Source organism: Lynx rufus, unplaced genomic scaffold (assembly GCF_022079265.1).
Source record: "Lynx rufus isolate CCGP_SWC_20201006 ecotype Redwood Valley unplaced genomic scaffold, mLynRuf1.p SCAF_4, whole genome shotgun sequence".
In the NCBI taxonomy this organism is placed as follows: Eukaryota; Metazoa; Chordata; class Mammalia; order Carnivora; family Felidae; genus Lynx; species Lynx rufus.
In genome coordinates, this window is record NW_025814856.1 from 65713554 (window position 1) to 65740930 (window position 27377).

Sequence of the window (27377 nt, forward strand, 5' to 3'; positions counted from 1 at the left end):
AAAAGCAAAAATTAACTGCATCTTTCTCCTTAGTGATTTACTGTGTTTCTTCTCCAGACTCTGGCACGGACCCTTACTTCTTCTGTGACATCATAAAGCAGCCACAAGCCGAGCGCAAGACCTGTGCAAACAGCTGGTCACTCTGGAAGGTTCTCACTTTCCATCAATCCTAAAAATATGAGTGCGAGCACACTGGAGCTGAAGAGGGAAAATCCAGGCCAAAGTCCATCACTCGCCCAGAGCACTGTCCTCTCGGCAAGGCAAAGTGTTAAAGGCCAATCAGACAGTGGGGAGTCTTTATTATCTCATTCACCACTAACACTCTGTTTCTGTGAATCTAACTCCATAAGCGTAAAATCCATTCGTGTGGCCAATATCTTCCTTCCTCTGTCAAGTACTGACTGAACACCTGATACACAAGTGACATCGTTCCAGGCCCTGGGAATACAGATGTTGGCGAAACAGACACGAGTCCCCGCCACCTGAGGATCAAGTCCCTTCTGCCGGCTTCAGCAAAGGGTGACCGCGAGAACCCTAAAGTCGCAAGGACGGAGATGAAACTTTTTCCTGCCTCTGGAAAAATAATTGCGTCCACCGGCTCAAGGGCGGAGACATCGCGAAGGAAGCAAGCCGAGATCCTGGCAGAAAGGGGCTCCCATCAACTGAGGGGAGGGAAGGAACCCCTCAGCATCTTGCGAGAGAGGGTAGCGACAGGCAGGGGGCGTTAACAGCAGTACAAGGTGCGGTGTGTGTCCCCAGACAGACGACCTTGCCTCAGTGGAGGCAGTGGCCAAACCAGGAAAGTGTCCCAGAGGCCACTCTCCTACGACCTTTATGCCCACTCTTGGCGGAAGAGAAGGGTTTTAAAACCAGATCTCTGTGTACAGGCAAGACAGTCAACTAGAGGGCATTCGGCTCTAAGAAGAGCCCTTCCAAGGCGTCAGGATGGGGAAAGTCATTCCAGGAGAACGTACCAGGCGATTCCAAGAAATGGCACAACTCCCAGAACTGCAACGCCCAGGAGACAGGAGCTGGCTTTCCAGGATGTGGAAGGAAACAGGGTTTAACCAGAAAGAGGGCCGTTCCAGAGGTGGCAGGCAGGGTCTCATTATCCAGATGTGTCCTCCCAGGAGCATCTGGGTGGTTTCGGTTCCAGCTAACAGCTCCCTGGGGCTCACCTGGATGCATCTGAATCCAATCCTTTGGAGTCTCGGCAGGGAATGAATGGAGGTCCTGAGGACTTACTATTCTTATGATAATGATTTCTCAATTAAGGGAAATTAAGCGGTGCCTTCTGATTAATGCCCCAGGACAAGGTCCCTCTGAACCCAGGTTTCAGGGCCCAGAACAGTGGAGGAGGGAGCACAGTGGGAGGCTGTGGGCTTGGTTTTTACGCTCTCCATACGTATTTATGTTGCTTCATCTAATTTCTTACCTGGCACACAATAGGTGCTCGGTAAATTTTAGTTGAATACCTAAAACACTGGAGTCCCCAGCCTCCATAAATCAAGCTGTAGAATTTTCTAGAAAGTCAGCCAGGCAGCGTTCCCAAACTCCCTGGGGGCTACTGAGCCTCCAACCCTTCCCCTCCTTGGAAAAAGGCCCACCAGGCAGGTTACACACAAGCCGCCAGGTGGATACAGGCCAGACGGGCTGCTTCCGAGGAGGGCTGAGGCGTATCCCGGAATGGGGGCTCTTTGGGAAGCTTACCCAGCAGGCCAGACCCTGGCCCCTGTGGGCCTCCCTGAGGGCGTGGGGCCTAAGGGCTCATCCCTGAGATCACAGGGCCAAGGGAAAGATGCAAATTCTGCCCCCATCCAGGAAGTGCGTGGGGCATCCCGCTCTGAACAATGTCTCTCCCTTCGAAAGCACACTCTTCCTTCACCCCAGAGCCTCAGGCTTCCCCGCTCGACTGTGGGTGCCGCTGAACCTCTCAGGAGAAGATGCTGCTCCGTACATCACACCTTGCTCCCCCCCTCCACGCCCGTTCCCCCGCGGTGTGGCCCACGGAGACACTGGAACATGAGGAGCGAGGCTTGGGGGGAAGCGGGCTCTGCACTACGAAGGGGCTCCATTTCCAGATGGAACAAGAAGGGTACATTTCTCAAGTCAGGGGCTCCCTGCTCACATCTCCAAGGAGCAGGCACCGGGCCCCAGACAAGGCAGGATGCAGTATTCCCTTGAACAAACACTCCTTGTCTGCTGTGTCCAATGCCCTGCATGCTGGTTAAAGAGTAATTCAGAGAGAGAGAGAGAGTGTGCAGGCAGCGGGGGCCAGAACGCGAACATTCACTGGGATTACTCATAAACCCTGTACCATACCCACGAGCCACAGACTATCAAGCTCATTTCACAGATGAGAAAACCAAGGCTCAGCTGGGTTACAATACCCACCGCAAAGTCACACAGCTATTCGTGGAGCCTCAGTTCCTACCCCGGTGAGGCTAAAAAATCCAACATCCTCTTCGGGTTTTTTTCTCCCCCCACCGCCACAAAGATTAAAAAACGAAAACATGGGGCGCCTGGGTGGCGCAGTCGGTTAAGCGTCCGACTTCAGCCAGGTCACGATCTCGCGGTCCGTGAGTTGGAGCCCCGCGTCGGGCTCTGGGCTGATGGCTCAGAGCCTGGAGCCTGTTTCCGATTCTGTGTCTCCCTCTCTCTCTGCCCCTCCCCCGTTCATGCTCTGTCTCTCTCTGTCCCAAAAATAAATAAACGTTGAAAAAAAAAAAAAAAAAACGAAAACATGACCCCTGGTCTCAAGGAGCCTAGAAATAAATTGGAAAGACAGACACCTACTTGACCAAGTATGAAACAAAACCAGGTACGATCAGTTTTCAGGAGGAAAACATACACACACACACATGCACAGACACACACACACACACACACACACACACACACACGAGAAGATCTGAAGGCAACAACTGATTTAATTGCCCGTAGCAACCAAAAGACCCAAGTGTCCGAGGCACAGAATCATCTTCCCAGACTGTTTTAAGATAAAACAAGAACAAAAACAAAACCAAAACCAAACCAAAGAACCAGTGGCAGCCACACAGAGAATGGGCAGGGGCACAATCAGTGGGACGTGTAAGGGAGCCAGTGTCACCCAGCGTTCCCCATGTGCTCCGAGGTGGGTAAAAACCATTTTGCCCGATGCAGACTCTGGCTGGCTGGCTCGGCGTCAGCTGGGGTTCGTGACACAGAGCCCCTGCATGGGAAGCACCCCCCAGGCAACAGTGCCTTTAGCCATCTGACACCCAAGGAGGCCGCAGGCCGGTTGGGACTGTTCTTCATGCATTCGAAATACAGCCACAGGATGGAAGGAGCAACGGCCCGTGCCCCCCACCTCCTCCAGTCCCTGCCCCCACCCCCAGGAAAGGTCAGGACTATTATTAAAGTCTCTCTTGGTCCAGAACTAAATGCAGGCCTGGCGGGTGTCAGTTACCGCTCCCTGGCACGTTCTGCGGGGGCCACTGGGCGGGCTCCTGGCTACACAGCCAGCGCCCAACTATTTAACCCACTCAGGCGTCCGTCAGCGCATGGCAGGACCCCAGAGAGGATTAACCGGACGTTGTGTGGACAGTGCCCGCCCGCAGGGGAAAACTGGGAGTCTGGAGAGCCGACCCAGAGACGGGGGCACCTGGCAGGAGGGCATATAATATTAGCCGTGTCAACGAAAGTGAAACCGGCAACCTTGTTCAATGACTTCTGAAGGCAGCAGTACGTTCTGTCCCGAGGGACAGGTTGGGCTCACTTTTCCTTGCTGGAAATCTCCAGCCTGAGAGCTTCCTTTGGGGATAGCGTTTAAAATTCTCTAAGAAAAATAACTCATTCCAAAAAATGTTCACTTGGAAGGGCTGGCTAACTGAGGTTTTAAACACTAAAAAGTTAATTTCGGGGCCCCTGGGTGGCTCAGTTGGTTGAGCATGTGGCTCTTGATTTCAGCTCAGGTCGTGATCCCAGGGTCATGGGATCGAGCCCCACACTGGGCTCCTCGCTGAGTGTGGCACCTACTTGGAATTCTCTCTCTCTTCCAGGGGCTCCTGGGTGTGGCTCAGTTAAGCGTCCGCCTTTGGCTCAGGTCATGATCTCACAGTTCATGAGTTTGAGCCCCTCATCGGGCTCACTGCTGTCAGTGCAGAGCCAGCCTGGGATCCTCTGTTGCCCTCTGTCCCTGCCCTTACCCCATGTGCGCTCTCTCTCTCTCTCAAAAACAAACATTAAAGGGGTGCCTGGGTGGCTCAGTCACTTAAGCATCCAGCTACGGCTCAGGTCCTGAGCTCACGGTTTGGGAGTTTGAGCCCCACATCAGGCTCTGTGCTGACAGCTCAAAGCCTGGAACCTGCTTTGGATTCTGTGTCTCCCTCTCTCTCTGCCCCTCCCCGCTCACACTCTGTTTCTCTCTCTCTCAAAAATAAACAAACATTAAAAAAAAATTTTTTTAGACATTAAAAAAAAATAGATTCTCTCCCCCTCTCCCGCTGCCCCTCTCCCTTTAAATTTTTTTTTTTTAAATAAGTTAATTTAAATAAAGTGTAATATAGTGGAAAAGGGTATGTCAGACTTTAGGAGAGAGCGTATTCTAGTTCTCTACCTAAGGGAGATAAAAATAGAGTCTCTCCCCCTCTCCCACTGCCCCTCTCCCTTTAATTTTTTTTTTTTAATTAAGTTAATTTAAGTAAAGCGTAATATAGCAGAAAAGGCGTTAGGAGAGAGTGTATTCTAGTTCTCTACCTAAAGGAGATCTAAAGATACTCTTTCATCACTGATCTTAATAATGAACTATATCTAAGTTGGACCCACCGCTTCCAAAAATGGGATTTACGCTTCCTTGGACGAAAAGATCCGTGTGTTCTATGAGCGATAAATTAAAAACTCACTGCTCACCGCTGCGTCCCCTGCTCCTGACGTGGCCTGGACAGGTAACAGATTTTTGTTGAATGAACGTGAGAAACAGGAAAGGTAAGGAGCTCGAGGAAGAAAAGCGAAGGCGAGGAGAACGCAAGGACTTCAGGGATGAAGCCCGCTCTCGAGCGGCGAGCATCCTGACAGCTAAGGCAACGTGAAACATGAGCATGTCGGTTCCACACGGGAACCAGGAAGGGGAGGTCGAGTCTGGGCTCGCCTGCCGCTGGGAAAGGTGGGGCCAGCGGGCACCTCGGTGCCTCCTTGTTCTGTGCTCCCCGTGAACACCTGGACTGTTCCAAGCGCAAAGGATGAAGTGAGCACAGGTTCAGGACAGGGGAGGCGGCGGCAGGGGTCCAACCGATTTGGCTGCTTCCGAGACCAGGGCGATTCGGTCCCCACCGCTATCATCTCAGGTTGACCCACTGAAAAATCTAAGGGGGTCAGAAGGTCAGGAAGGCATGAGCGGACTGTGAAGGACGGAGGGCGGCCCGGGGGTGAGAGACACCAATGCTGCAGCCCACATGCGGGGACACACGGGCTCCGCCAGCCATTTGGGGGTGATCTGGGTGGCTTTTCTGGCCTCTGAGCCTCAGTTTCCTCCCCTGTAAATATGGGTTAACAACAGTGCCCACCGCATAGCACAGTTAGGTCGATTCACTGGTTAACAGATTAAGAACCTGTTTTTACAACAGGAAGGTCACCTAAACATGTTAAGACACAAAGGGTAGAGGCAAGAAATCATGACCTTTCTGAAGGACCGTAAGCATTACAGTCATTTATTTAGACGGATCCTGCAGGAGCAGCATTAATCACGTGGGCAAACGCAATTATTAGACGTGGCCCGAATGTATTCCAAAAGGCGGAAAGATGTCATTTTGTGGGAGAAGGATTAGGGAGGATTTTCCTCCTCGCCTTTTGGCATCTCAGCCCTAATAAAAGGTGATTAGGCATGGAGGGAGAGAAAAAGAAATCAAAATTATAGTCACTTTTTGGCTTCAATGTCCAAGCAGAGGCCAATGTTCATTACTATTCAGGAACGGGAATGGGAGAAAGAGAACTTTATCTTTAGGGGACAGCACTGTTTTCCTGTGAGGAAATGACACTATGAAGAGTTACTTTCAAGCGTGCACGCACGTGCGTGCATGTGTGAAACGGGTAGAACGTCAACGATATTCTCGTGGATAACACAGTAAAAGGAGAAGTAGGTAAGAGGGCATCCAATGAACCACGACTCGAGCTTGGTCCAAAAGCTACGGTCAGCAGGAGCCACACGGTCTTCTCAGCTGACTTTCTGATTTCATCCTTTGTCATCCCAACCCAAGCTCTCCTGTCACCTCCTAAATGGCACCACACGAAGGGAAGGTCTTCGTTAACTTCTTCTCATCTCAGATGCCTGGAATTACCAGGACTTACCACGTGGCGGGAAGGGGCAGGAACGCAGGACCTTTCTGGAAGCCACATGCATCTATGGCATGTGAGTTCAGGCATTCTTTAAACGTTAACTATTAAATACAAGGCACTATCGCAGAACCTTCAGGATCAGTCAGACATGGTTCCTACCGGCAAGAAACGCACGATCTCGGGAGAAAGGGGTAAATATGGTACATAAAGTAATGCTTGCAGGACAGCTTATATGTACAGGCACATGCTCCATGTTTCCCCTAAGTTACCTCCAAGCATAAAGCTGCATGGACTTGGCTTTGATTCCGATTTTACCAGTGTGTGACTTCTCTGTCACTTCTGGGCAAGTTACCAAACATCTCCGGCTCAGTTTCCCCTATGTGGCTCCGATGACAGTGAAAACTCCAAAGACACGTGGGGACAAGCGTGAGACTCCAAGTTATCACTGTCCTATCAAACGTATTTCACAGTAATGATGTGAGATGGGTATTTGCTGTTGAAGAATCTCAACCGCAAAGTGGTTACTAACTCGCCCACGGTCTCAGGGCCCTCCCCTGCCCCCCTGGAAGAAACGAGACACAGGGAATAACCGGTCCAAAGCCTGGCTGCCCCCAACATCTGTGACATTTGCCGTGGCTCCCCGCAGGGGAGGAAACAAAACACAACAATCTTTCTCGACCTACTTCACCTTCTCTACTGACAATCTTCTCTAATTCTGGTCTCTTCCACTCGGCAAACCGATTATCCAACGAGATACGGAAGGTCCTGAAATATGCCCACGACACATCTGCTCTCCATACATACACGGTTATGGGAAAGGAAGCCAGCCCCCCCCCCCCACATAGTTCTGCACGTTGAAACTGCATGCTAACAACCATCCTTCTGGCTTACGGACAACCAAGAGAAGAAGCTACAGCCAGAAGCCGTGACAGGTTGGACAGGAGTGCGAAAGGCCGGGGCGGAAAGGCACTGCTCCATTTCAGGAGCCGAGGGCTGGGGTCTGGGGTCTCCACGGGAGCCGCTGGGTCCCTTGATGTAGGACTCCAGGGGCCATGGGCAATGGTTTAAATACATCTTCAGAGGCTTCACCATGATGCACACATATCCCCGTCTCCAAATGGACCACGGTCTGAAAACGAACACACAGGCAACTGTAGCGCCCTCCACAAGCGGACCCGAAACATCTCCCAGCTCTTTGGGCCACCTTTGCTCAGCTGTGCTCTGGTGAGAGTGGTCGCTCAGTTCAGCGTCTGCAGGGAGCAGCGACAGCCGTCAGAAACAACTTGTTTAAAATGAGAAAAAGCCAGGGCGCCTGGGTGGCTCAGTCAGTTAAGCGTCCGACTTCAGCTCAGGCCATGATCTCACAGTCCGTGGGTTCAAGCCCCGCATCGGGCTCTGTGCTGACAGCTCAGAGCCTGGAGCCTGCTTCGGATTCTGTGTCTCCCTCTCTCTCTGCCCCTCCCCTGCTGGCGCTCTGTTTCTCTCTCTCTCAAGTATAACAATAAACATTTAAAAAAATTAAAAATAAAATAAAATGAGAAAAAGCCAAACTTCTAAAATCCTCGGACACCTCACGTTATCAAAAATATTGTCAAGAAAATACTTGGGGCGCCTGGGTGGCGCAGTCGGTTAAAGCGTCCGACTTCAGCCAGGTCACAATCTCGCGGTCCGTGAGTTCGAGCCCCGCGTCAGGCTCTGGGCTGATGGCTCAGAGCCTGGAGCCTGCTTCCGATTCTGTGTCTCCCTCTCTCTCTGCCCCTCCCCTGTTCATGCTCTGTCTCTCTCTGTCCCAAAAATAAATAAAAAAAACGTTGAAAAAAAAAAAAAAAGAAAATACTTGACCCAGGGGTGCCTGGGTGGTCAGTCGGTTAAGCATCTGACTCTTCATTTTGGCTCAGCTCACGATCTCACGGTTTGTGGGATCGAGCCCCACCCTGGGCCCTGCGCTGACAGCACGGAGCCTGCTTGGAATCGTCTCTCTCTTTCTCTCTGTTCTTCCCTCACTTGCGCTGTCTCAGTCTCTCTCAAAATAAAAAAAAAAAGAAAAAAAGAATGAAAAAGCTTGACCACATTATTAATTGTACCCAAAGGAAGGGACAGCAGGACCCCAGCAGGTATTTGCTGCAGCTACAGGTGGACGTAACCCAGCACACGTTCACGGTCAGGCCAACAACATAAAGCGTGTGCTCTGTGGAACAGCCTTCAGCCATAAAAGGAATGAAACTGATGCGCCAGGATGAACACCAAAGACCGTGCTACACGAAATAAGCCAGGCACAAAGAACAAATATCCTGTGATTCCACTTAAGTGAGGTAACCAGAAACCGTAGACACACAGAGCGGAACAGAGGTTACCAAGAGCTGGGGAGAATTACTGCCTTGAGGCATGCAGAGTTTCCATGTGGGGTGATAAAGTTTTTGAGACGGACAGTGCTAATAACGGCACAACAGTGTGAAAATAATGAATGCCAGACCTGTGCACTTAAAAAGTTAAAAGGAACAGTATTTCTGTCCTATGTATTTGACCGCCATAAAAGCGTTATCTTTAAAAAACCAGCCAAGGGGCGCCTGGGTGGCGCAGTCGGTTAAGCTTCTGACTTCAGCCAGGTCACGATCTCGCGGTCCGGGAGTTCGAGCCCCGCGTCAGGCTCTGGGCTGATGGCTCAGAGCCTGGAGCCTGCTTCCGATTCTGTGTCTCCCTCTCTCTCTGCCCCTCCCCCGTTCATGCTCTGTCTCTCTCTGTCCCAAAAATAAATAAACGTTGAAAAAAAAAAAAAAAAACCAGCCAAGCACAATTCTAGCTGTTACCAAACCACCACTTTTTTATTTTTATTTTTTTTTAAAGTTTATTCATTTTTGAGAGACAGAGAGACAGAAGATGAGCAGGGAAGGGGCAGAGAGAGAGGGAGACACAGCATCCGAAGCAGGCTCCAGGCTCCGAGCTGTCGGCACAGAGCCCGACGCGGTGCTCGAACTCACGAACGGTGAGATCATGACCTCAGCCGAAGTCGGACGGACGCTCAACCGACTGAGCCACCCAGGCGCCCCAAGCCACCAACTTTTTAAAGGAAAATGCCTCCCTTCCCGGAGTGTGAGGGGTTTGTAGCAACTGTCACCCCAAACTAAGCTGCTTACATGAGGAGCAAGCGAACACAAACAAGAGCGTTAAATCTTTCTGCCAGAGAAAGGGCCGGTCAAGGAAAGTCACAGAGAATCTTTTGTCTGGCACAGCAGGTCCCTTGCGAACGACCCGCCGAGTCGACATCCAACACATGGCACAAACCTAAGGCCCATAATCGGAGCATCCGAGGGCGCCCTGCACAGTAAGGAGGCACCAGATGGCTGTCAATTTCTGTCATGTGGTCTCAGGGCATCTTGCTACGGGGAACCGAGCACGGACCCTGGTGTCCACCGCAGAGGGGGGCCGGGGAGGCTCGGAGATGCCCCGCAGGGTCGGCGGCAGGTTCCCATAGGCCTGCGTCTTGTGACCCCGAGCCCGCTCCCTACAGAGGGCGCTGGACGGCTCCCTACTGACACGCCTGACCGAGAAGCGCGCGCCCTTCCATTCCCATCACAGACCCCGAGCCTCGGCCCCCTCCCTCTCCAGCTCCGTCGCTGCCACGTTCCGTGTGACGTGAGGGTCCGCAGTCAGACACAGACACAGCGTGCCCTCCTGCGCACGCTTTTTTGGCCAGTTTTCCCAGTTTACCGTTTCTCCTATTTACAGGGCTTTCTCGATTAGCCGAGGATACTAACACTCCGCGCGTTAAATGCACCGCAATGATTTTTCTCCTCCCCCCCCCAAGGCTGACGTCGGTGAGGGTTTTAAATGCCGCTATGTCCCTACACAGATGCGTGTTTGCAATGCCCTCAAACATCAGTTTTCCTTTACGGTTGTGCTAAGCTGGACAGAGGAAATTCTTTCTCAGCCTGAGGGCATGAAGATTCTCCCTACTCTTAAGTTTTTTAAAACCGCTGTTTTCCAGCTTCCGTGATTTAATTGACGTGCAATTGATGACTGAGGATAGTATGGGGGTAGGGATCCTCCAGTCACCCTCGCCCAGCCCCGCGAGTCCTCGTGATCGGCTGTGACTTCTCTGTGCTACACTGAATGTCCATAAATGGGTAGGTCTCTTTACAGGATTGTCTGTTCTGGTCCTTGGGTCTCTATGTCTACGAATCATTCACACACTTTCCTAATTGTGAGGACTCTTAATGAAGCCTTGTTACCACTTGCCCACATTAAAGTTAGAAGCCCTCTAGGGAGACCAGCTGGCTCAGTCGGGGGAGAGTGTGACTGATAATCTCAGGGCTGTAGGTTCAAGCCCCATGTTGGGCATAGAGGTCACTTAAAAATAAATAAAATCTTCAAAATAAAAAGAAATTTAGAAGCTATCTGTCAAGTCATACCAAAACTCTGCAAAACTTGGTCACATCTGCATTAAATTTAAAGGTAAATTTGATACCGTGACACCTCTGCGAGGTAAGTCTTCTGATTTGTGATCGTGGGATAGGGCTCCAGTTATTTACGTCTTTTTTATGTGCTTCAGCAACATCATACAATGTCAAGGAATCGAGTTTAACTTATTCCTAGATACCTTCTGATTTTAGCTATTATTGTCCATGGGATTTCTTTTTATATTACGCCTCCTGATTGTTTTCTATAGTTGCACAAGATACTGTGCCGTTTTATCTGTTGATCTCACATTGTATCTCCCTGCTTGAAGAACTCATTCATTTTTTTTTTTTTATGTTTTATTTATTTCTGACAGAGAGAGACAGAATCCAAAGCAGGATCCAGGCTCCAAGCTGTCAGCACAGAGCCTGACATGGGGCTCGAATTCAAGAACCGTGAGATCATGACCTGAGCCGAAGTCAGACGCTTAACCGACTGCGCCACCCAGGCGCCCCAGAACTCACGCATTTTAAAAGTTTGTAAGTCTGTGCGGATTCTCTGTCTGGGTAATCTGCAAATAGGCATGGATTTCATTGCTCCGTTTCAGTGTCATTTCTGTTTGTTTAGTATTCTGTTGCACTGGCTAAGACCCCACTGACAACAGGCACTCGGGTGTGATTCCAGGTTTTCATGGACACGACTCTAATATTATTCCTGCGTGTATGACGGATGCTGTACATTTTTGACAAATATATTATTAGAAACTGGTTATGGAGGTTTCTGAAAGTACTGGTTCAGTAAGAGTTTTGTTCTCTTATCGTTTCTTTTGCATCGCACGAGTGGAGAATTGTATATGTTCTTGTGGTCACTGGTGAGATGCCCATCTTTTCCCCTTAAATCTCTCAAAGTGTTATAAAGTCTTCATCATGTAACAATGGTAAAGCACCCTTGCACAATCATAATAAACCCAACTTGGTCATAACGTTTGTTCGATGTTTATGACCGAACGCTGAATTTGACTAATGTTTTACATGGACCTTGTGGTTGTACGGTAACATGAAATATGCCTATATCTGGATTTCTTGGACCGTCTCCTGCAAAGCTACAAAACACTGTAAGATGAGTGGGAGAGGCTCTGGGCACTACCTCTCCAACAGCTCATACAAAGAGGGCAATTATTTGCTCCTTGAAGGTTTTGTGACACTCATCTGCAAAACCCCTGAGCCCTTTCGAGGGGGTGGTATTCATTACTGACTCCAGAGCCCTTTCGAGGGGGTGGTATTCATTACTGACTCCATTCTTCTGAGTTATTTCTTTGTTAAGATTTTGTGTTCTGCCAAGAGTCAAACTGTTTCATTTTGTTTTCCTCTTTCAACTATTCTTTCTTATTTCTTCCAATGTCTCTACCTAAAACTTCTGAGTGCTGTCTACGCTACTCACAGAGCTATACATTAGGTCACATCACGGAACACCCCCTGCATGCCGTGCAGGAGAAATACTCTTGATTTTCTTAGGTAACCTCTAGGTTAGTTTTTCTAATGGTGTCAGTTTGGTGTTGTTTGTTTTTTTTTTTAAAGACTTTATTTGTTTAGAGCAGTTTTAGGTTTACGACAAAATTCAGAGGAGAGTATGGAGATTTCCCATAAACCTACTGCCCCCCCCCCACATGCAGAGCCTCCCCACTGGTCAGTATCACTCACTGAAATGGTACATTTTTACCATGGATAAACCTATGCTGATACACCATAACCATCCGAAGTCCATGGCTGACCTAGGGTTCGCTCCTGGTAGTGTGCATGCCATATGGGGACCTGCACAGCCATACCCATCCTGGTAACATCATATGTCTTTATAACGTCAGTGCTGTCACTGCCCTAAATCTTCTCTGCTCCACCCAGAGAAGATTTTTCCGTCACCATCCCGGGCAACCACTGGTCTTTTTACCGCCTCCGTAGTTTTTCCTTTTCCAGAATATCGCGGAATTGGAATCCTATCAGCATGTCGCCTTTTCAGGCGGGCTCCATTTTACACAGTACCGTGCGGCCCAGCCTCCTCCCTGTCTTCCCATGGCTTGATAGTTCACCTCTTCTTAGTGCTGAGGAATATTCCACTGTCTGGACGCACCAGTTTACTCATCCATCTAACAGAGGACATCTTGGTTGCTTCCGAGCTTTGGCAATGACGAACAAGGCAGCTACATGCATCACTGGGTTGGCTTCTGCGTGGACCTGAATCTTCAGCTGTTCTGGGTAAACACCGAGGTGCACAACTGCTGGGTCGTACGGCAAGAGCAAGCTGAGTTTTGTAAGAAACCGACAGACTGCCCTCCAAAGCGGCTGCGCCATTTTGCATCCCCACCAGCAATGAGAGTTTCTGTTGCTCTACATCGGTGTCAGCACTGGGTGTTGCAATTTTGTCTTTGTTGCTGCGACCCTTTATCCATTTCGCCCCTATTTTCACATTTACAGGCATGAAGTCGTTCGTGGTTTTCTTGTCTGAACTCTGACGCGCTCTTCTCCCTCCTGAGGGACTCTACTAGAGGTTCACGGTTTCACCAGATTTTGCAAAAGGCTGACATTTCGCTTGGTCCCTACCCGTTGATACCTTCTTCACCATTCTCGTAATTTCTGATCTTAATTTTTGTAACTACTCCCTCTACATTCCTTAGCGTTATCCATCCATCTTTGATGCTCCTAATTTCCGTTTCTCTTCCAAGATTAGAAATGGAGTCTCAAATACAATTTAGCAGCAACATACAACTTCCTACCTGCAAGTACACTCATTTTACGTTCAGTTCTAAATGACTAACTGGTATTTTCATTGTGAGTTTCTCTGTAGCCCAGGAGTGGGGTAACTGTGCGTTTTAAAGTTTCCACGCATATTACACATTTTGTTTGGAACTTTTTCTGTTGACTTCTGATTTAATCACACTGGGTCAAAGAACGTGGCTTGCATGACATGGATCGCTTAAAATTTAGTGTTTTAGGGGCGCCTAAAAGCATCCAACTTTGGCTCAGGCCACGATCTCATGGTTCGTGAGTTCGAGCCCCACGTTAGGCTCTGTGCCCACAGCTCAGAGCCTAGAGCCTGCTTTGGATTCTGTGTCTCCTTTTCTCTCTGCCCCTCCCTCTCATGGGCACGCTCTCTCTCTCTCTCTCTCTCAAAAATAAATATTTTTTAAAAAACTTAAAAACTTTAGTGCAGTTTTCCATATGTGGTTAACTCAAAAAAAATTTTTTTAAGTAGGCTTCATGCCCAGTGTGGAGCCCAGCATGGGGCTTGAACTCAGAATCCTGAAGTCAAGACCTGAGCTGAGAATAAGAGTGGGATGTTTAACCGAATGAGCCACCCAGGAGCCCCTATGTGGTCAATTTTTTAAAAAGTTACACAGATTTTAGAAGATAATCAAGAGGGGGCACCCAGATGGCTCAGTTGGTTAAGCTGTCAACTCTTAGAATTTTTTTCTTTTAATGTTTATTCATTTTTTAAGGACAGAGAGAGACCAAGAATGAGTGGGGAAGGGAGAGAGAGAGGGAGACACAGAATCCGAAACAGGCTCCTGGCTCTGAACTGATAGCAGAGAGCCTGATGTGGGGCTTGAATTCACAAACCATGAGGTCATGATCTAAGCTGAAGTCAGACGCTTAACCAACTGAGCCACCCAGGAGCCCCTAAGCTGCCCACTCTTGATTTCGACTCAGGTCATGATCTCACAGTTCATGAATTCGAGCCCCGCAACGGGCTCTGCACTCACTGTGTGAAGCCTGCTTCAGATCCTCTGTCTCCCTCTTTCTAGCCCTCTCCTGCTCACGCGCTCTCTCTCAAAAATAAATAAACATTAAAAAAAATGTTTTAAAAAGAAAAGAATCAAGAGTCTATCTGTTGGATGCAGGGTTCTATGTATTTCTACCAATCGGGGCTTGTTAATACTGTTAACAGATATCCTTGGAATTACCCCTACAATCTTATTTAGTATTTTCTGTCTGACATCCTTTTTATTCTTCACATCCTGTTTTTCCTCCTTTCCTGGTGATGTCGGTTGTTTTTATTAAATACAGATTCCCTTATATCTTCTTCTGCTAGGTTAGGAGTACAGATTTTACGCATATTCTTTCATTAGTTACAATCCGTGTTTTAGATGCAGCTAAGATTTTAAAATACGTACGTAACTTAGTATACTTTTTCTTAACGTAGCCTCAAATCGTTTTACATTCTACTTCCCCCAAATGGGGTCTTATGATGACAGAATCACTCACGGAACAAACCTCACAAGACAGACACACACACACACACGCACGCGCGTGTGCGCTCCCAGGGTCTAATTATCATCCAACGTTCAGTTTAACCTTACTACTGTTCCCTACACTCCCGGCTTTTTCTTACTGAAGTACAGCTTTCAATAAATCTTTCAGGGAAGATTGCCAGTCACAAATGTGCTCAATGTTTGCCCAAAAAAAGCTTTATTTTGCTCTCAGTAGATGTCGCTATCCACTTTCAGGCAGACAGCCATTTCTCCCTCGACCCTCTGAAAACACCCCGTGTTATTTTCCGGCTATGCCCAGGTTGGTTGTCAGTCCAACCATCGTTCACGCACTGGGAAGTCTGCATTTTCTCCGCAGATCTTCTCTTTGTCCTCTGTTTTCTAGATTCTTGCTAGATGCTTTTAGATGTGGAATAACCTTCCCCTTTCCTTTGAGTTCTCTGAGCACCATCTGGGGCGCCTGGTGGCTCAGTCGGTTAAGCGTCCGACTTCAGCTCAGGTCACAATCTCATGGTTAGTGAGTTCGAGCCCCCTGTCGGGCTCTGCGTTGACAGTTCGGGGCCTGGATCCTGCTTCGGATTCTGTGTCTCCCTCTTTCTGCCCCTCCCCAGCTCTCACCCTCTCTCTCTCTCTCCAAAATAAGTAAACAGTAAAATATTAAAATGCCAATAACTGTTGGCATAACAGCTCACTTCCAACACGTGGGCTCCTCACGCCCACCTGTTTCTGTCATTTCTTCCCATAGTGCGCGTCATGGTGTCCGGTCCTTCATGACACTCTTCTGTCATTCACCACCCTGAGTGTGACACACACGCTTCCCTCGAAGCCTTTGATAGACTTCGCTGCATATGGAAACGCGACCTGCTGACTCGGGTGGCTCACTTCTCAGCAGGAGATGGAGAATCACCCGTCCTGCGGTGCAGCCAGGCTGAGTCCTTCTCACTGTCCTGTTTTACAAGCTCTGTGTGCAGAATTACTGAGGAGTGGAGGGAAAGGTGTTCAATGTCACAGGTGGAGACGCGTTCATTCATTCCCTGAGACCCTGCTTCAGGTGCGGGGACGCATCAGACCCTCAGCTTCAACTACGGGCTGCGGAGCTCCGGAGCAGGAGAGGGGATCTGCTCTGTTCCACGTGGAGCCCACCCTGCCACCACCCGAGCAGGCGTGACATCTACAGGATGCTTGAAAGTACACCCTGGATGTCGTCAAACCTTAAAGAAGCTTTAAGCTTCAAAAAGTTCTTTCAAGGGGCGCCTGGGTGGCTTAGTCGGTTGAGCAGACGCTCACGGTTTCGACTTCGGCTCAGGTCATGGTCTCACGTTTTTGTGGGATCGAGCCCCACGTCGTGCTCAGTGCTGACAGCACGGAGCCTCCATGGGACTCTCTGTCTCCCTCTCTCTCTGTCCCTCCCCCACTCTTGCTCTCTCTCTCAAAATAAACAGAGAAACGTTAAAAAGGAAAAAAAAAGTTCTGGGGCACCTGGGTGGCTCAGTCAGTTAAGTATCTGACTTTGGCCCAGGTCACGATCTCACGGTTTGTGAGACCGAGTCCCGTGTTGCCTCTGCAAATAACAGTGTGGAGCCTGCTTGGGATTCTCTCTCTCTCTGCCCCTCCCCTGCGCACGTATGCACTCTCTCTCAACATAAATAATTTAAAACTAAATAAATAAGCTCCTTCTGTGTAAATTTCCTTCTATCGAGTCAATTTTCTTGACTAAAGCGTGGACATAGACTTGTGTATGAACATTAATACCAAAACTTAGATTATTTCACCTTAAATGAGACCACTAAGCAGTGCAATGTAATAAATTAAAATTTTCCAAAGTTTCAAAGCCGACATTAACGATATTCCTCTTTCTCGTTACAAGTTTTCTAAAAGACGACCAGGAAAATGTGCCTGACACAGAAAAGCCTGACTGTTTTATGAATCTTCTAACACTTGAGGAAACATCTCTTTGACTTCCTATGAAGCTCCCAGCTTTTATTTTTGCAACATTCCATCCTCTTTCTGCTTAAGCAATTTAAAAAACCTGATTATTCTAATTCCTCCCAGCTCTAAACCCTACAATTTATTGGACTTAACTTCTGTAGGAATCCACACCGTGAGTCATGTGCCTTTTTCCTGGTCCCTCCCCCCAAACCAGACTGGGTCCCTTCTTGGGCTGCCCGCCCCATATCAAAGCATGTATCCCTAAGACCCAATTTGCTTTTAACCCCTGTCCTTTCTTTTCCACGATGATCCCATCAGAAATTAACACAAGGGGAACAGAAGAAATCACAGAAAGGTGGAGAATTACCAAGAGCACAGACCCACCAAACCAGCCTAAGTGCAAATATGAAAATGCCAAAATCAGGGCGCCTGGGTGGCTCAGTCGGTTAAGCCCTCCAACTTCGGCTCAGGTCATGATTTCGCAGCTCGTGCGTTGCAATCCCACTTCGGGCTCTGGGCTAACAGCTCAGATTCTGTGTCTCCCTCGCTCTCTGCCCCTCCCCCACTTGGGCACACACTCTCTCTGAAAAGCAAATAAACATGAAAAAAAGAATGCCAAAATCCACAAGATTTCACCATGGAGGAGCCCTGGATAGGTAACATCAAGTTGCCCTTAAGTTGCATCCTTAGATAAATCTCCATAGAACTGACTGTGAAGTTTTGCCCACTGAACAGAAAGACAGCTTTCCCCTCGCTACCGTTAATTTATATGACAAACCCTATGAGCGTTCCAGGCACCAAAAATCACCTCTCTCTCTGCCTTCTCCGATAGCTTAAGACACATCTTGCTTCCGGACGGACGACATAAATGGAGGGAAGACACAGAGAGGCTCATAGCTCAAGGCTCTGATGGCCGGATGCTTTAGCACGGGGTAGAGCTCGGGGACAGGGGCATGGCGGGGCCACTGTCCCACGCAATACTGGCTCCCTGCAAAAGGAACACCGAGTCCTTTTTTGTCCAAGCGGAAATCCTCTTTGGAGGATCGCTTTTGGTTAGCAAAGACAAGTACGGAGGTAGGTCTTTCGCAAAAGCGAAGCAGTGGAAAACGGACTTTCCAAAAGCAGGGGGCACCTGTATATGAAGATCTGACAGCCACGCATTTTCTCCCCGTTTTTTATTTTGTTTTCCTTAAAGGGGAGAAGAGCCAAGGCCAGAATCTTCTCAGATGAGGGGCAGGAATGATTTCTTGGCATACAGAGCCCCAGCACGTGGCAAAGTCACAGTCAGAAGGTAGGGCATCTGGGTCACCATGATTTTGTCGTTTCTTACCCTGGTGATTGGTGAGCCGGTCAGGCTGCGCTGGGAAGCCAGGTCCTGCCAGGTCTCGTGGGCTGACGGGGGGTGTCTGCTCCACCTGGTCCTGCAGAAAATAGGAACACAAAGGCTTCAGTCAAAAGTTCACACTTATCCACATCCACCATCGCTCGCATTGCCTTCTTCCTGTTTCTTCAATTTCTTTACCTTTCTAGTTCTCAAGGACAGTTGTTTAAAGTACACCGGATGGGGCACCTGGGTGGCTCAGTCGGTTAAGCGTCCGACTTCGGCTCAGGTCATGATCTCGTGGTTCGTGGGTTCGAGCCCCGCGTCGGGCTCTGTGCTGACAGCTCAGAGCCAGGAGCCTGCTTTGGGTTCTGTGTCTCCCTCCCTCCCCAGCTTGCACTCTGTCTCTCCTCTCTCTCTCTCAAAAATAAACAAACATTTTTAACGTAACATAACATAAGGAAGTTAATCTTGAGAAGGTACCACTCTGTTTAGCAAGGGAGTCAGGACAGAAGTTACTCTGTGTTTCTGGCTTCAACTGCTCTGCCTGAAGAGCAACTCAAAAAGAATTACTGTCAACCGCTGGATTTAAGCAATGAATATAAATAATTAGCATTCCAGGGAGCACACGCATTTTCTGCAACAATTACTGGTAATCAAGCCCCAGGCGGTCTGTTATCTGGTACGGAAACATCCAGAGTCTGCCTTATAATTGGCCCCCCTCTACCAAGCGGGAGGGCTCGGTGGCATTTTTTAAGATGTCAAGATGAGGACAACAATCTTAGGCAAAAGTTACAACAGCAATATTACGACCAGCTCCACAACTCTAGCAAAATGTCTTCATGAGACTTAGAACCAAGCCAATGAAAGATGCATTAAAATACGGGCAAAGAAAATGGGTCCTTTAAGATTTACACGCTTGTGGGGCGCCTGGGTGGCGCAGTCGGTTAAGCGTCTGACTTCAGCCAGGTCACGATCTCGCGGTCCGGGAGTTCGAGCCCCGCGTCGGGCTCTGGGCTGATGGCTCAGAGCCTGGAGCCTGTTTCCGATTCTGTGTCTCCCTCTCTCTCTGCCCCTCCCCTGTTCATGCTCTGCCTCTCTCTGTCCCAAAAATAAATAAACGTTGAAAAAAAAAAAATTTTAAAGATTTACACGCTTGTAACAAAATACTAGCAGGGACTAACCTGGGGTGGAAAGAGGTCAAATTTCTCTTCCAGATTTAAGAAATTTTGACCATGCACATGTATTACCTCTGTAATTAGCTTTTAGAACTCTGTCTGCAAAACACATCGGCTCCGAGAGTAATAATATATTGGCAAAAATAGCCAATTCATCAACCTCATCCCTAACTCTGCACAGGAACCGCAGACTGCCTCGGGTGGAATGTTCCACGTGCCTGGGCACCCGCACCAGCCACTGTGCACAGAGCCTACACTGCCAGCGGGACTCCCACTTTACAGATGAAAACACTGAGGCTCAGGAAGGTTATGTCCACCTTACTACCCCTGCTGGGAAGGGGCATCCCGGGGATTAGAACCCAGACAGTGGGGCTTTTAGATCCCAACTGCCTTCCCACCAAGCTGCCCAAGAAACTCCAAGAAACTCATTCATTTTGAGGAAGTTGCTTTATCACCCGAATGCTCCCCCAGCAAGTGGCTGTCCAGAGCCTGGGAGCATAGAAACAGATGGGCAATACTCTATGCCCTCCGCCGTGTGCACGCCGACCCACACGTATACACGTATACACATGTGGGTGTGGTCAATGCAGTGCTGGGGGCCACTCTCTAGAGCTGGGGAGGCAGATTCGGGGGCACTGGGGAGATAGTCCAGAAGGTTCAACCCACCGACATCTACCCCTCAGAAGGACGCGGCTCAGTCCCTGAGGAGGACCAGCCACCGTCACCCCCTTCCCCCAGAAAATCTGGGCAAAACGGATCAAAGCCCCAAGGTGCGAGAGGATATTCTCACTGCTTCTCTCCCTCCAAAACAAACGGCGTTCTTTTTTTTTTTTTTAAAGATGTAATACCTGCTAACTATGAAAATCTAGATGCTAAAGAAAAGCACAAAGAAAAAAATCCAAATGAGCCTCTCTCCTCTCACCCGGGGATGGATCCTATCAGTTTTCGGTCTGTTCTCCCAGAGAGAAGACAAAATGCACAAACATGATACGTCTGTGCGCGACATTTGAATTACTTACGGAGAACGTGTAGGGGACATCTGGATCGCATGGGGTTACAAATGATCCCACTAAAAAACGGATTCAGAATCAAAGGACACATGTTACTGAATTTGAACCTATCTTTCTGAAATCTCCCATGGCAACGAAGCATCTCAATCAGCACTTCCAAGCCCTGGACCACTCCCCTAGGCGGGTGTGCAACCTGACTTTAGTCCTTCAAGTGACATTAATCCATTCCATACTGGTGACCATACGGTTAGTTAAGAACGGGTTTCTGGGGCACCTGGGTGGCTCAGTGGGTTGGGCGTCTGACTTCGGCTCAGGTCATGATCTCACGGTTCCTGAGTTCGACCCCCACGTCGGGCTCTGTGCTGACAGCTCGGAGCCTGGAGCCTGCTTGGGATTCTGCGTCTCCCTCTCTTTCTGCCCCTCCTCTGCTCATGCTCTGTCTCTTTCAAAAATAAATGAACATTAAAATAAATAAGCGAGAGGGGCGCCTGGGTGGCGCAGTCGGTTAAGCGTCCGACTTCAGCCAGGTCACGATCTCGCGGTCCGGGAGTTCGAGCCCCGCGTCAGGCTCTGGGCTGATGGCTCGGAGCCTGGAGCCTGTTTCCGATTCTGTGTCTCCCTCTCTCTCTGCCCCTCCCCTGCTCGTGCTCTGTCTCTTCCAAAAATAAACGAACATTAAAATAAATAAACGAGAAAGAAAGCAAGCAAGCACAAACGGAAGTTTCTGATTAGAAAAGAAGAGATGGGCTGGTCTGGAGGACACGAAGTCTGGAGACAAGAGGACACCACCAGGAGCCCCACTGAGGTGCTGAGGACGGAACTGGGCTGTTGGGGTTAGTGCACAAGGTGGTACCCCAGACCCCCAAATGCAGCAAAGCCTCCCCTTCCGGGTTCACCCCTCCCCCTCTGCTAGTGTCTGCCATTTCAGCCAGCATTTCCCCATCCAGCCGGCTCTTTGATACATATTTTTTCTTTCTTTCCCAAATTGTAAAACAAGCAGGTACGTTTTGGGGAAGCACAGAGCAGATGGAAAATAAAAATGAACCTGAATCCCACGACGGCAGGTGGGGTAAGTGATAGCTCTCCTGTGGACCCCGCACCACTACTGCGCACGGCCAGACACTGGAAATCACACGGGGTCAACAATTTGGGGTTCTGCTGCCTTCCCCTCCCCGGTTAACACTACAAGATGCTTTTTTTTTTTTTTTATGTTTATTTATTTTTTCGAGAGACAGAATGTGAGCAGGGGAGGGGCAGAGAGAGAGAAAGACACAGAATCGGAAGCAGGCTCCATAATCTGGGCTGTCAGCACAGAGCCCGACGCGGGGCTCGAACCCACAAACTGTGAGATCATGACCTGAGCTGAAGTCAGACATCCAACCAACTGAGCCACCCAGGGGCCCCTATTTTATTTTTTTTAATGTCTATTTTTGAGAGAGAGAGAGAGAGAGGATGAGCAGGGGAGAGGCAGAGAGAAAGGGAAACAGAATCTGAAGCAGGCTCCAGGCTCTGAGCCATCAGCACAGAGCCCGATGCAGCACTCGAACCCACAAACAGTGAGATCACGACCTGAGCCAAAGTCGGACACTTAACTAAGCCACCCAGGCACCCATACAAGATGGTATTTGAAAGCCTTGGTAAACACTGTTTTCAGATTCCAAACTACTCTAGTGAACACCTGCAGCCACTTGCAAATCTCAGCATCAAACAACAATCCAAGAAACACCTCTGTGCATAAAACTGTCCACATTTCTGATTATTTGCATCGGATCCCTGAAAACAGAACCACCGGGCCAAAGGTTTCATGCGCATTCTTGTTTTTCAATCTAGATACATTTTGTCAAACTCTTGTCTGTATCGCTTTACCCTTCCACCCAAAACAGAGAACCGCCCGCTTCATAATATCTGTGGCACGCTGACACTGGTGATTTTTCTGGATTTTTTTTCTGGCCAATGCCGGAGGTAAACCGTAGCCTTGGCCTGTGGTTTTTGGTGCAGGTCTTAAATACCGAAGTTGACCATTTCTCATAGCTCATTAGGCCTTTCTCTTTCTTCTTCTGGACTACCCTCAGACAGGTCAGCTAGGCCGAGGGCACCGGGGCTTTCCGGGTGAGCCACAGCCCACCCACCCCTCGGGAGCTGAGCCCCTTGGGGCCAGCTACCTAGAGTCTGAGTCAACTGGTTCATCTGGAAAATGCGTTAAATGACCCCCCTCCAGAAGGTTTATTGGCAGAAGGTTTGTTTACACCCTGAAGTGCAAAGCCAGGGCCCAAGGCTTGGGAGAGCATCCCCCAGGGTGGCCTGCGGATTCCTCCGCCCACTGGAAACTCTGGTTTATTCCTCAAATCCTTCCAGGATAAGCTCTTCATGTGGTAAGAAACACAGTTGACTGCTATTCGTAGCAAATGCTTTTCCCATCCTGTCTGCCGTTTTAACTATACTTTTGATTCTCACAAGTTCAATTCAAGGTAGGCAAGTGCCCTGACCTTTTCTTTTCAGTTCACTGCTGCCAGCTTGATAACTGCCCTTGCCCTCTCTCAAGGAATCTGGAGAGCATCCATGTATGTTCTACTTGGTCCCTTTTCTGACTTGATGTACTCTGACTCATCCCTGTCTCGGACGTTTATTTTGGTGGAAAGGACGCAGTGAGACCAGATACTGGCCCCAGTTCGCTCTGCCCTTTTGCCTGAGCTGGAAGGTCACCTTCATCCCACCTTATAATCTCCACACGTGCGTGTGTCTGAGCCTCAGCCACCCAGATCTGCTGGTTCCTGAGCCCCGGCCACACTCTCTGTATCACATCCTCTGACACGTTTCCAGGGGCACACGCTCGTCCTCCTTTTCCTTTTACATGAATTCCTCATTTTCTTCTAGAATTGCTTCCATGGTTTTCTTAAATTATTAAAACATCTCTTCTGAGGGCGCCTGGGTGGCTCAGTTAAGCAGCCGACTTCGGCTCAGGTCATGATCTCATGGTTCGTGGGTTCGAGCCCCACGTCGGGCTCTGTGCTGACAGCTCAGAGCCTGGAGCCTGCTTTGGATTTGGTGTCTCCCCCTCTCTCTGCCCCTCCCGTGCTCATGCTTTGTCTCTCTCTCTCTCTGCTCTCTCTCTCTCTTAAAAGTGAATTAATGTTAAAAAGAAAAAGAAAAAGAAAGAAAGAAAGAAAGAAAGAAAGAAAGAAAGAAAGAAAGAAAGGAAGGAAGGAAGGAAGGAAACAAGGAGGTGCCTGGGTGGCTCAGTAGGTTAAGCATCTGGCTCTTGGTTTTGGTTCAGGTCATGATCTCACAGTTCGTAAGTTCGAGCCCCATGTCGGGCTCTGTGCTGACAGCTCAGAGCCTGGAGCCTGCTTCCAATTCTGTGTCTCCCTCTCTCTCTGCCCCTCCCCCACTCATGCTCTGTCTCTCTCTCTCAAAAATAAATGTTAAATTTTTTTTTAATTCTCTTCTATAGCATTTACTTACATATAAATGAGTAATTAGTACTAATTAGAAATACACGTGTTGGTGGAAATCAGACCACAGGTATGTGGGGAGAGGATAAACCAAGGGTAAGAGGGTCAGCCTTCCTACCACCCCCCCTAGGCCCCACCCAGCCCGTCCCTCTGGGACACATAAGCCCCTGGGGCATCCCGTGAACCCATTCAGGCCCTAGACTAACCTGACACCACTGAGATATCTTTCTAGAATACAAGTAACTTTCCAGATTTAGCAAATAAAAATACAGGATGTCCCGTGAAACCGGCATTTCAGATCGACACCCTACCCGCTTTTTGGTCTAAGTATGTCTCAACTTACATGGGACTTCGCCGAGAAAGAAACAAAACAAAACAAAACAAAACAAAACAAAAAAAGCTTTTGTAGTTTGTCTAAATTTAACTGGGCATCCTATACTTTATCTGGCAACTCTACACCTCAAGGACTGTCAAAATCCGACAGGGATGCATGACAAATTACAGCAGTAAGAGCGAAATTTCGAAGCGTGGCTCATTTGCTCGTATATAAAACTCCCAGGTCAATAAAAACCGTCCTTCTAAAAACTGAACAGACAGACGCTTCAGTCAAGAGTCCTGTTATCCTGGGAAGCGAAAGCAGATGGAACAGTATGAGAGACGGTAGCGTTTGTAAAATACGGCCAGCAGGGAGAGGCTAACCGCCCCCACCCCATGGCTCCGGAAGGTCAAGGCGCAAACGTCCCGTCCCTCCGCTCTTCAAAGGCAAACAGTGGCCCCCGGCCAGGCTCGGGGTGATGAAAACCCGGCCAGGAGTAACAAGCCTGTCACTGTGTGGCTGGGTCTCCCAGGGCTCCGTTTTTCTGTTTGTCCGGGTGGGTTTCCCGTTCCAGATTAGCCAGCCTCCCTGGAGGGTCAGGGGCCGATCCTACAGAGCTTCCTCCTTGGCAGGAGGCCCGGGGCCTGGAGGGAAAGTCCAGGATTCTTCTCCGAAGGTGGCTGCTGGCAGCTACGGCTTCTTCAAACCCGAGCCCTTTGTCACTGGGCCATCTACGCCTCTGGGGAAGGTGGGAGCCCGGGACAGTGAACCGAAGCCCCTTCAGTGGCCGAGCAGGTCACTTCACTGTCTGGGGCCGGACTGCCCCCCCAGACCCGCGTGGCTGTAGAAACACTTTCCAGAGTCGGAAGCGGGCGTCCGGTGGAGCAGGGCAGACACACTGCCTCCGTGAAAAGGAAGGAGAGCGGCCTCCTGCAGCGTAAAGCTGTGCTGAGTGATTTTGTTCCGAGCTGGGGGGGCCGGGGGTATGAGCCCGCAAGGTCAGCCGCAGCCGGCATGCCGGTCCTGGAGCCCCCGTGGGACGTGGCGATGGGGCACAGGGAGGAGGAGGATGGGATGAGGGATGGATCATCCAACTGGACTGTGCTGTCTTCTAGAAAGTTCCTTCGTGAGCCATACTTCCAGGAGTTGCAGGAATGCACCCGCCACACCACCCCCCCCCCACCCCCCCCCCCCCCCCCCCCCGCTCGCTCCTCCAGGCCTCTTGCTGGCCCCAGGCTGGCTTCTCCAGACCCCTCCAGGCCCTCCCTGAAATACTCTTCCTCTCTCACTGGGCACATGCCCGCTGCACACAGGCAGGTGCTTAACCTACCTCTCTCTGCCGATGGAGCACTGATGTTTCATTTTATCTATTTATTTTTTTCAACATTTATTCATTTTTGAGAGACAGAGACGGGGGGCGGGGGCCAGAGAGAGGGAGACACACAATCCGAAGCAGGCTCTAGGCTCTAAGCGGTCAGCACAGAGCCCGATGCAGGGCTTGAACTCACGGATGGTGAGATCATGACCTGAGCCGAAGTCGGTCGCTTAACCGACTGAGCCACCCAGGCACCCCGAGAACCCAAGGTTTTAAAGGTTATATGTAAAGGGTACCTCGAGCCGGGCTCTGAGCCTGGTGGGCCTGGCTGTCCATGGGGTCAGACCCCACCCCAGAGTAGCACACGAGCCTCTCCAGGCAGAATGCAGACTCCCAGGCCCGTGGGCCCGCAAGGCCCTCATTTCAAAGGCGGGGCTGAGTCTGAACTCCTTACCTCAGGTGGTTTGCTTACACGGAATATTCCAGGGGCCACCTTCCTGGCCTGGCTTCCCTCCAGCTCAAAGGCACAGTTCACAGCAGGCACGCCTCCCCATCCTGCTCTGCCCGGGGATTCTTCACTCTCTGGAATGTTCTCCGCCTTGTCCTCCACACACACCATCCACTCATCCTCAAGGCCTGAGAAGCCGCTTCCTTCAGGCGCCTTCTCTGACAGCCCAGATGAAAATGGTCCCGTACCCCTCATCCTGCTGCACTCTTTAATTCAAAGTGGGAAGTAGGAGGGCGAGCTGACCAGCGCGGGCCCCTTGTCCCTGACGACCCCAGATCTGGGGCAGGGACGCCTCTGCCCCCCTGGGGAGGCAGTGAGGGTGAAGGCGGGGGTGGAAGGAATATCATAGAGCACTGTCACCAGGGCACGCCCCCACCTGCATGAGCCTGGCAGGACACACTTTCCGTGAGACACATCACAGCACGGCCTGGGCACACACAGGGCCTGACTCCACACACGTCAGCTGGCCCCTGCATCCTGTGACAAGCGGGGCCTCAAATAAATCGGTGCCCACGCTGGCTGCCCAACTCACAAGAGGAACACCGCTCTCGAGGCAGAGACTGGGCAGTTTGAGCAGTTCCTTATCTGAATAAAAATACAGGACCAACGCATGCGTGCCTCAGAGAACACATGAGTGTAACGGTCAGCACGGTATCTGCCGAGTAACAAATAGGAGCATACTGCTGAAGGCCAGACTCCGGGGTCAAATCCCAGTCTCCCACCTGTCAGTGTGAGACTTTGTGCAACTGTGTGCTTCCTTGGGGCAGACTGGAGGCTTCAAACGTTGGCTGGGGGGAATAAATTCAGGCGACGTAAACCAAGGACTTGTCCAGCAAGGGAAGGTTCCAGGTGTCCGTGAACAGCAGGCCCCGACACAAATACTAAACAGCTGGGACAAGATGTCTGTAAGAGACGTCTCTGTCTCCAGTGGGCATCAGGGCTGTGTCCTTGGCCCCACGCAATGCACAATCTTTTCAAGGACCTGAATGAAGGCACAGAAGGTGCCCTTAATTACTCTAAGATAACCCAACATTAACACCACCTGGTATGGAACGAGGGGATTCGAAATGTCTTCACCCAGTGAGGACACTCCATCAAAACCCATGAGCTGAAATCCTAATGCAGATAGATTTCAAATGCTACAGGTACACCAGGGGCACCTGGGGGGCTCAGTCGGTTAAGCGTCCCACTCTTGGTTTCTGCTCAGGTCATGATCTCATTGTTCGTGAGTTCAAGTCCTATGTCAGGCTTTTCACCAGCAGCACAGAGCCTGCTTGGGATTCTCTCTCTCTCTCTCTCTCTCTCTCTCTCTCTCTCTCTCTCTCAAAAAAAAATAAAGAAATAAACTTAAAAAATAAAAATAAAAATAAACATCACAGG

The 27377-nt window shown here is 49.8% G+C and overlaps 1 protein-coding gene across 7 annotated transcripts in view; it reads right to left on the reverse strand.

Annotated features, from left to right (window-relative positions):
* Window positions 1–27377, reverse strand: part of GRB10 (growth factor receptor bound protein 10) — a 191982-nt gene that overhangs the window by 75890 nt on the left and 88715 nt on the right. For all 7 annotated transcript variants that reach the window (XR_006965152.1, XM_047096039.1, XM_047096040.1 and 4 more), the window contains one exon: window positions 18228–18318. Coding sequence is in view for 5 of the 7 variants with exons in the window: in XM_047096039.1 (XP_046951995.1) it covers window positions 18228–18318 (91 nt within the window). In the remaining 2 variants the exon portion in view is untranslated. The remainder of the gene's footprint in view (window positions 1–18227; window positions 18319–27377) is intronic.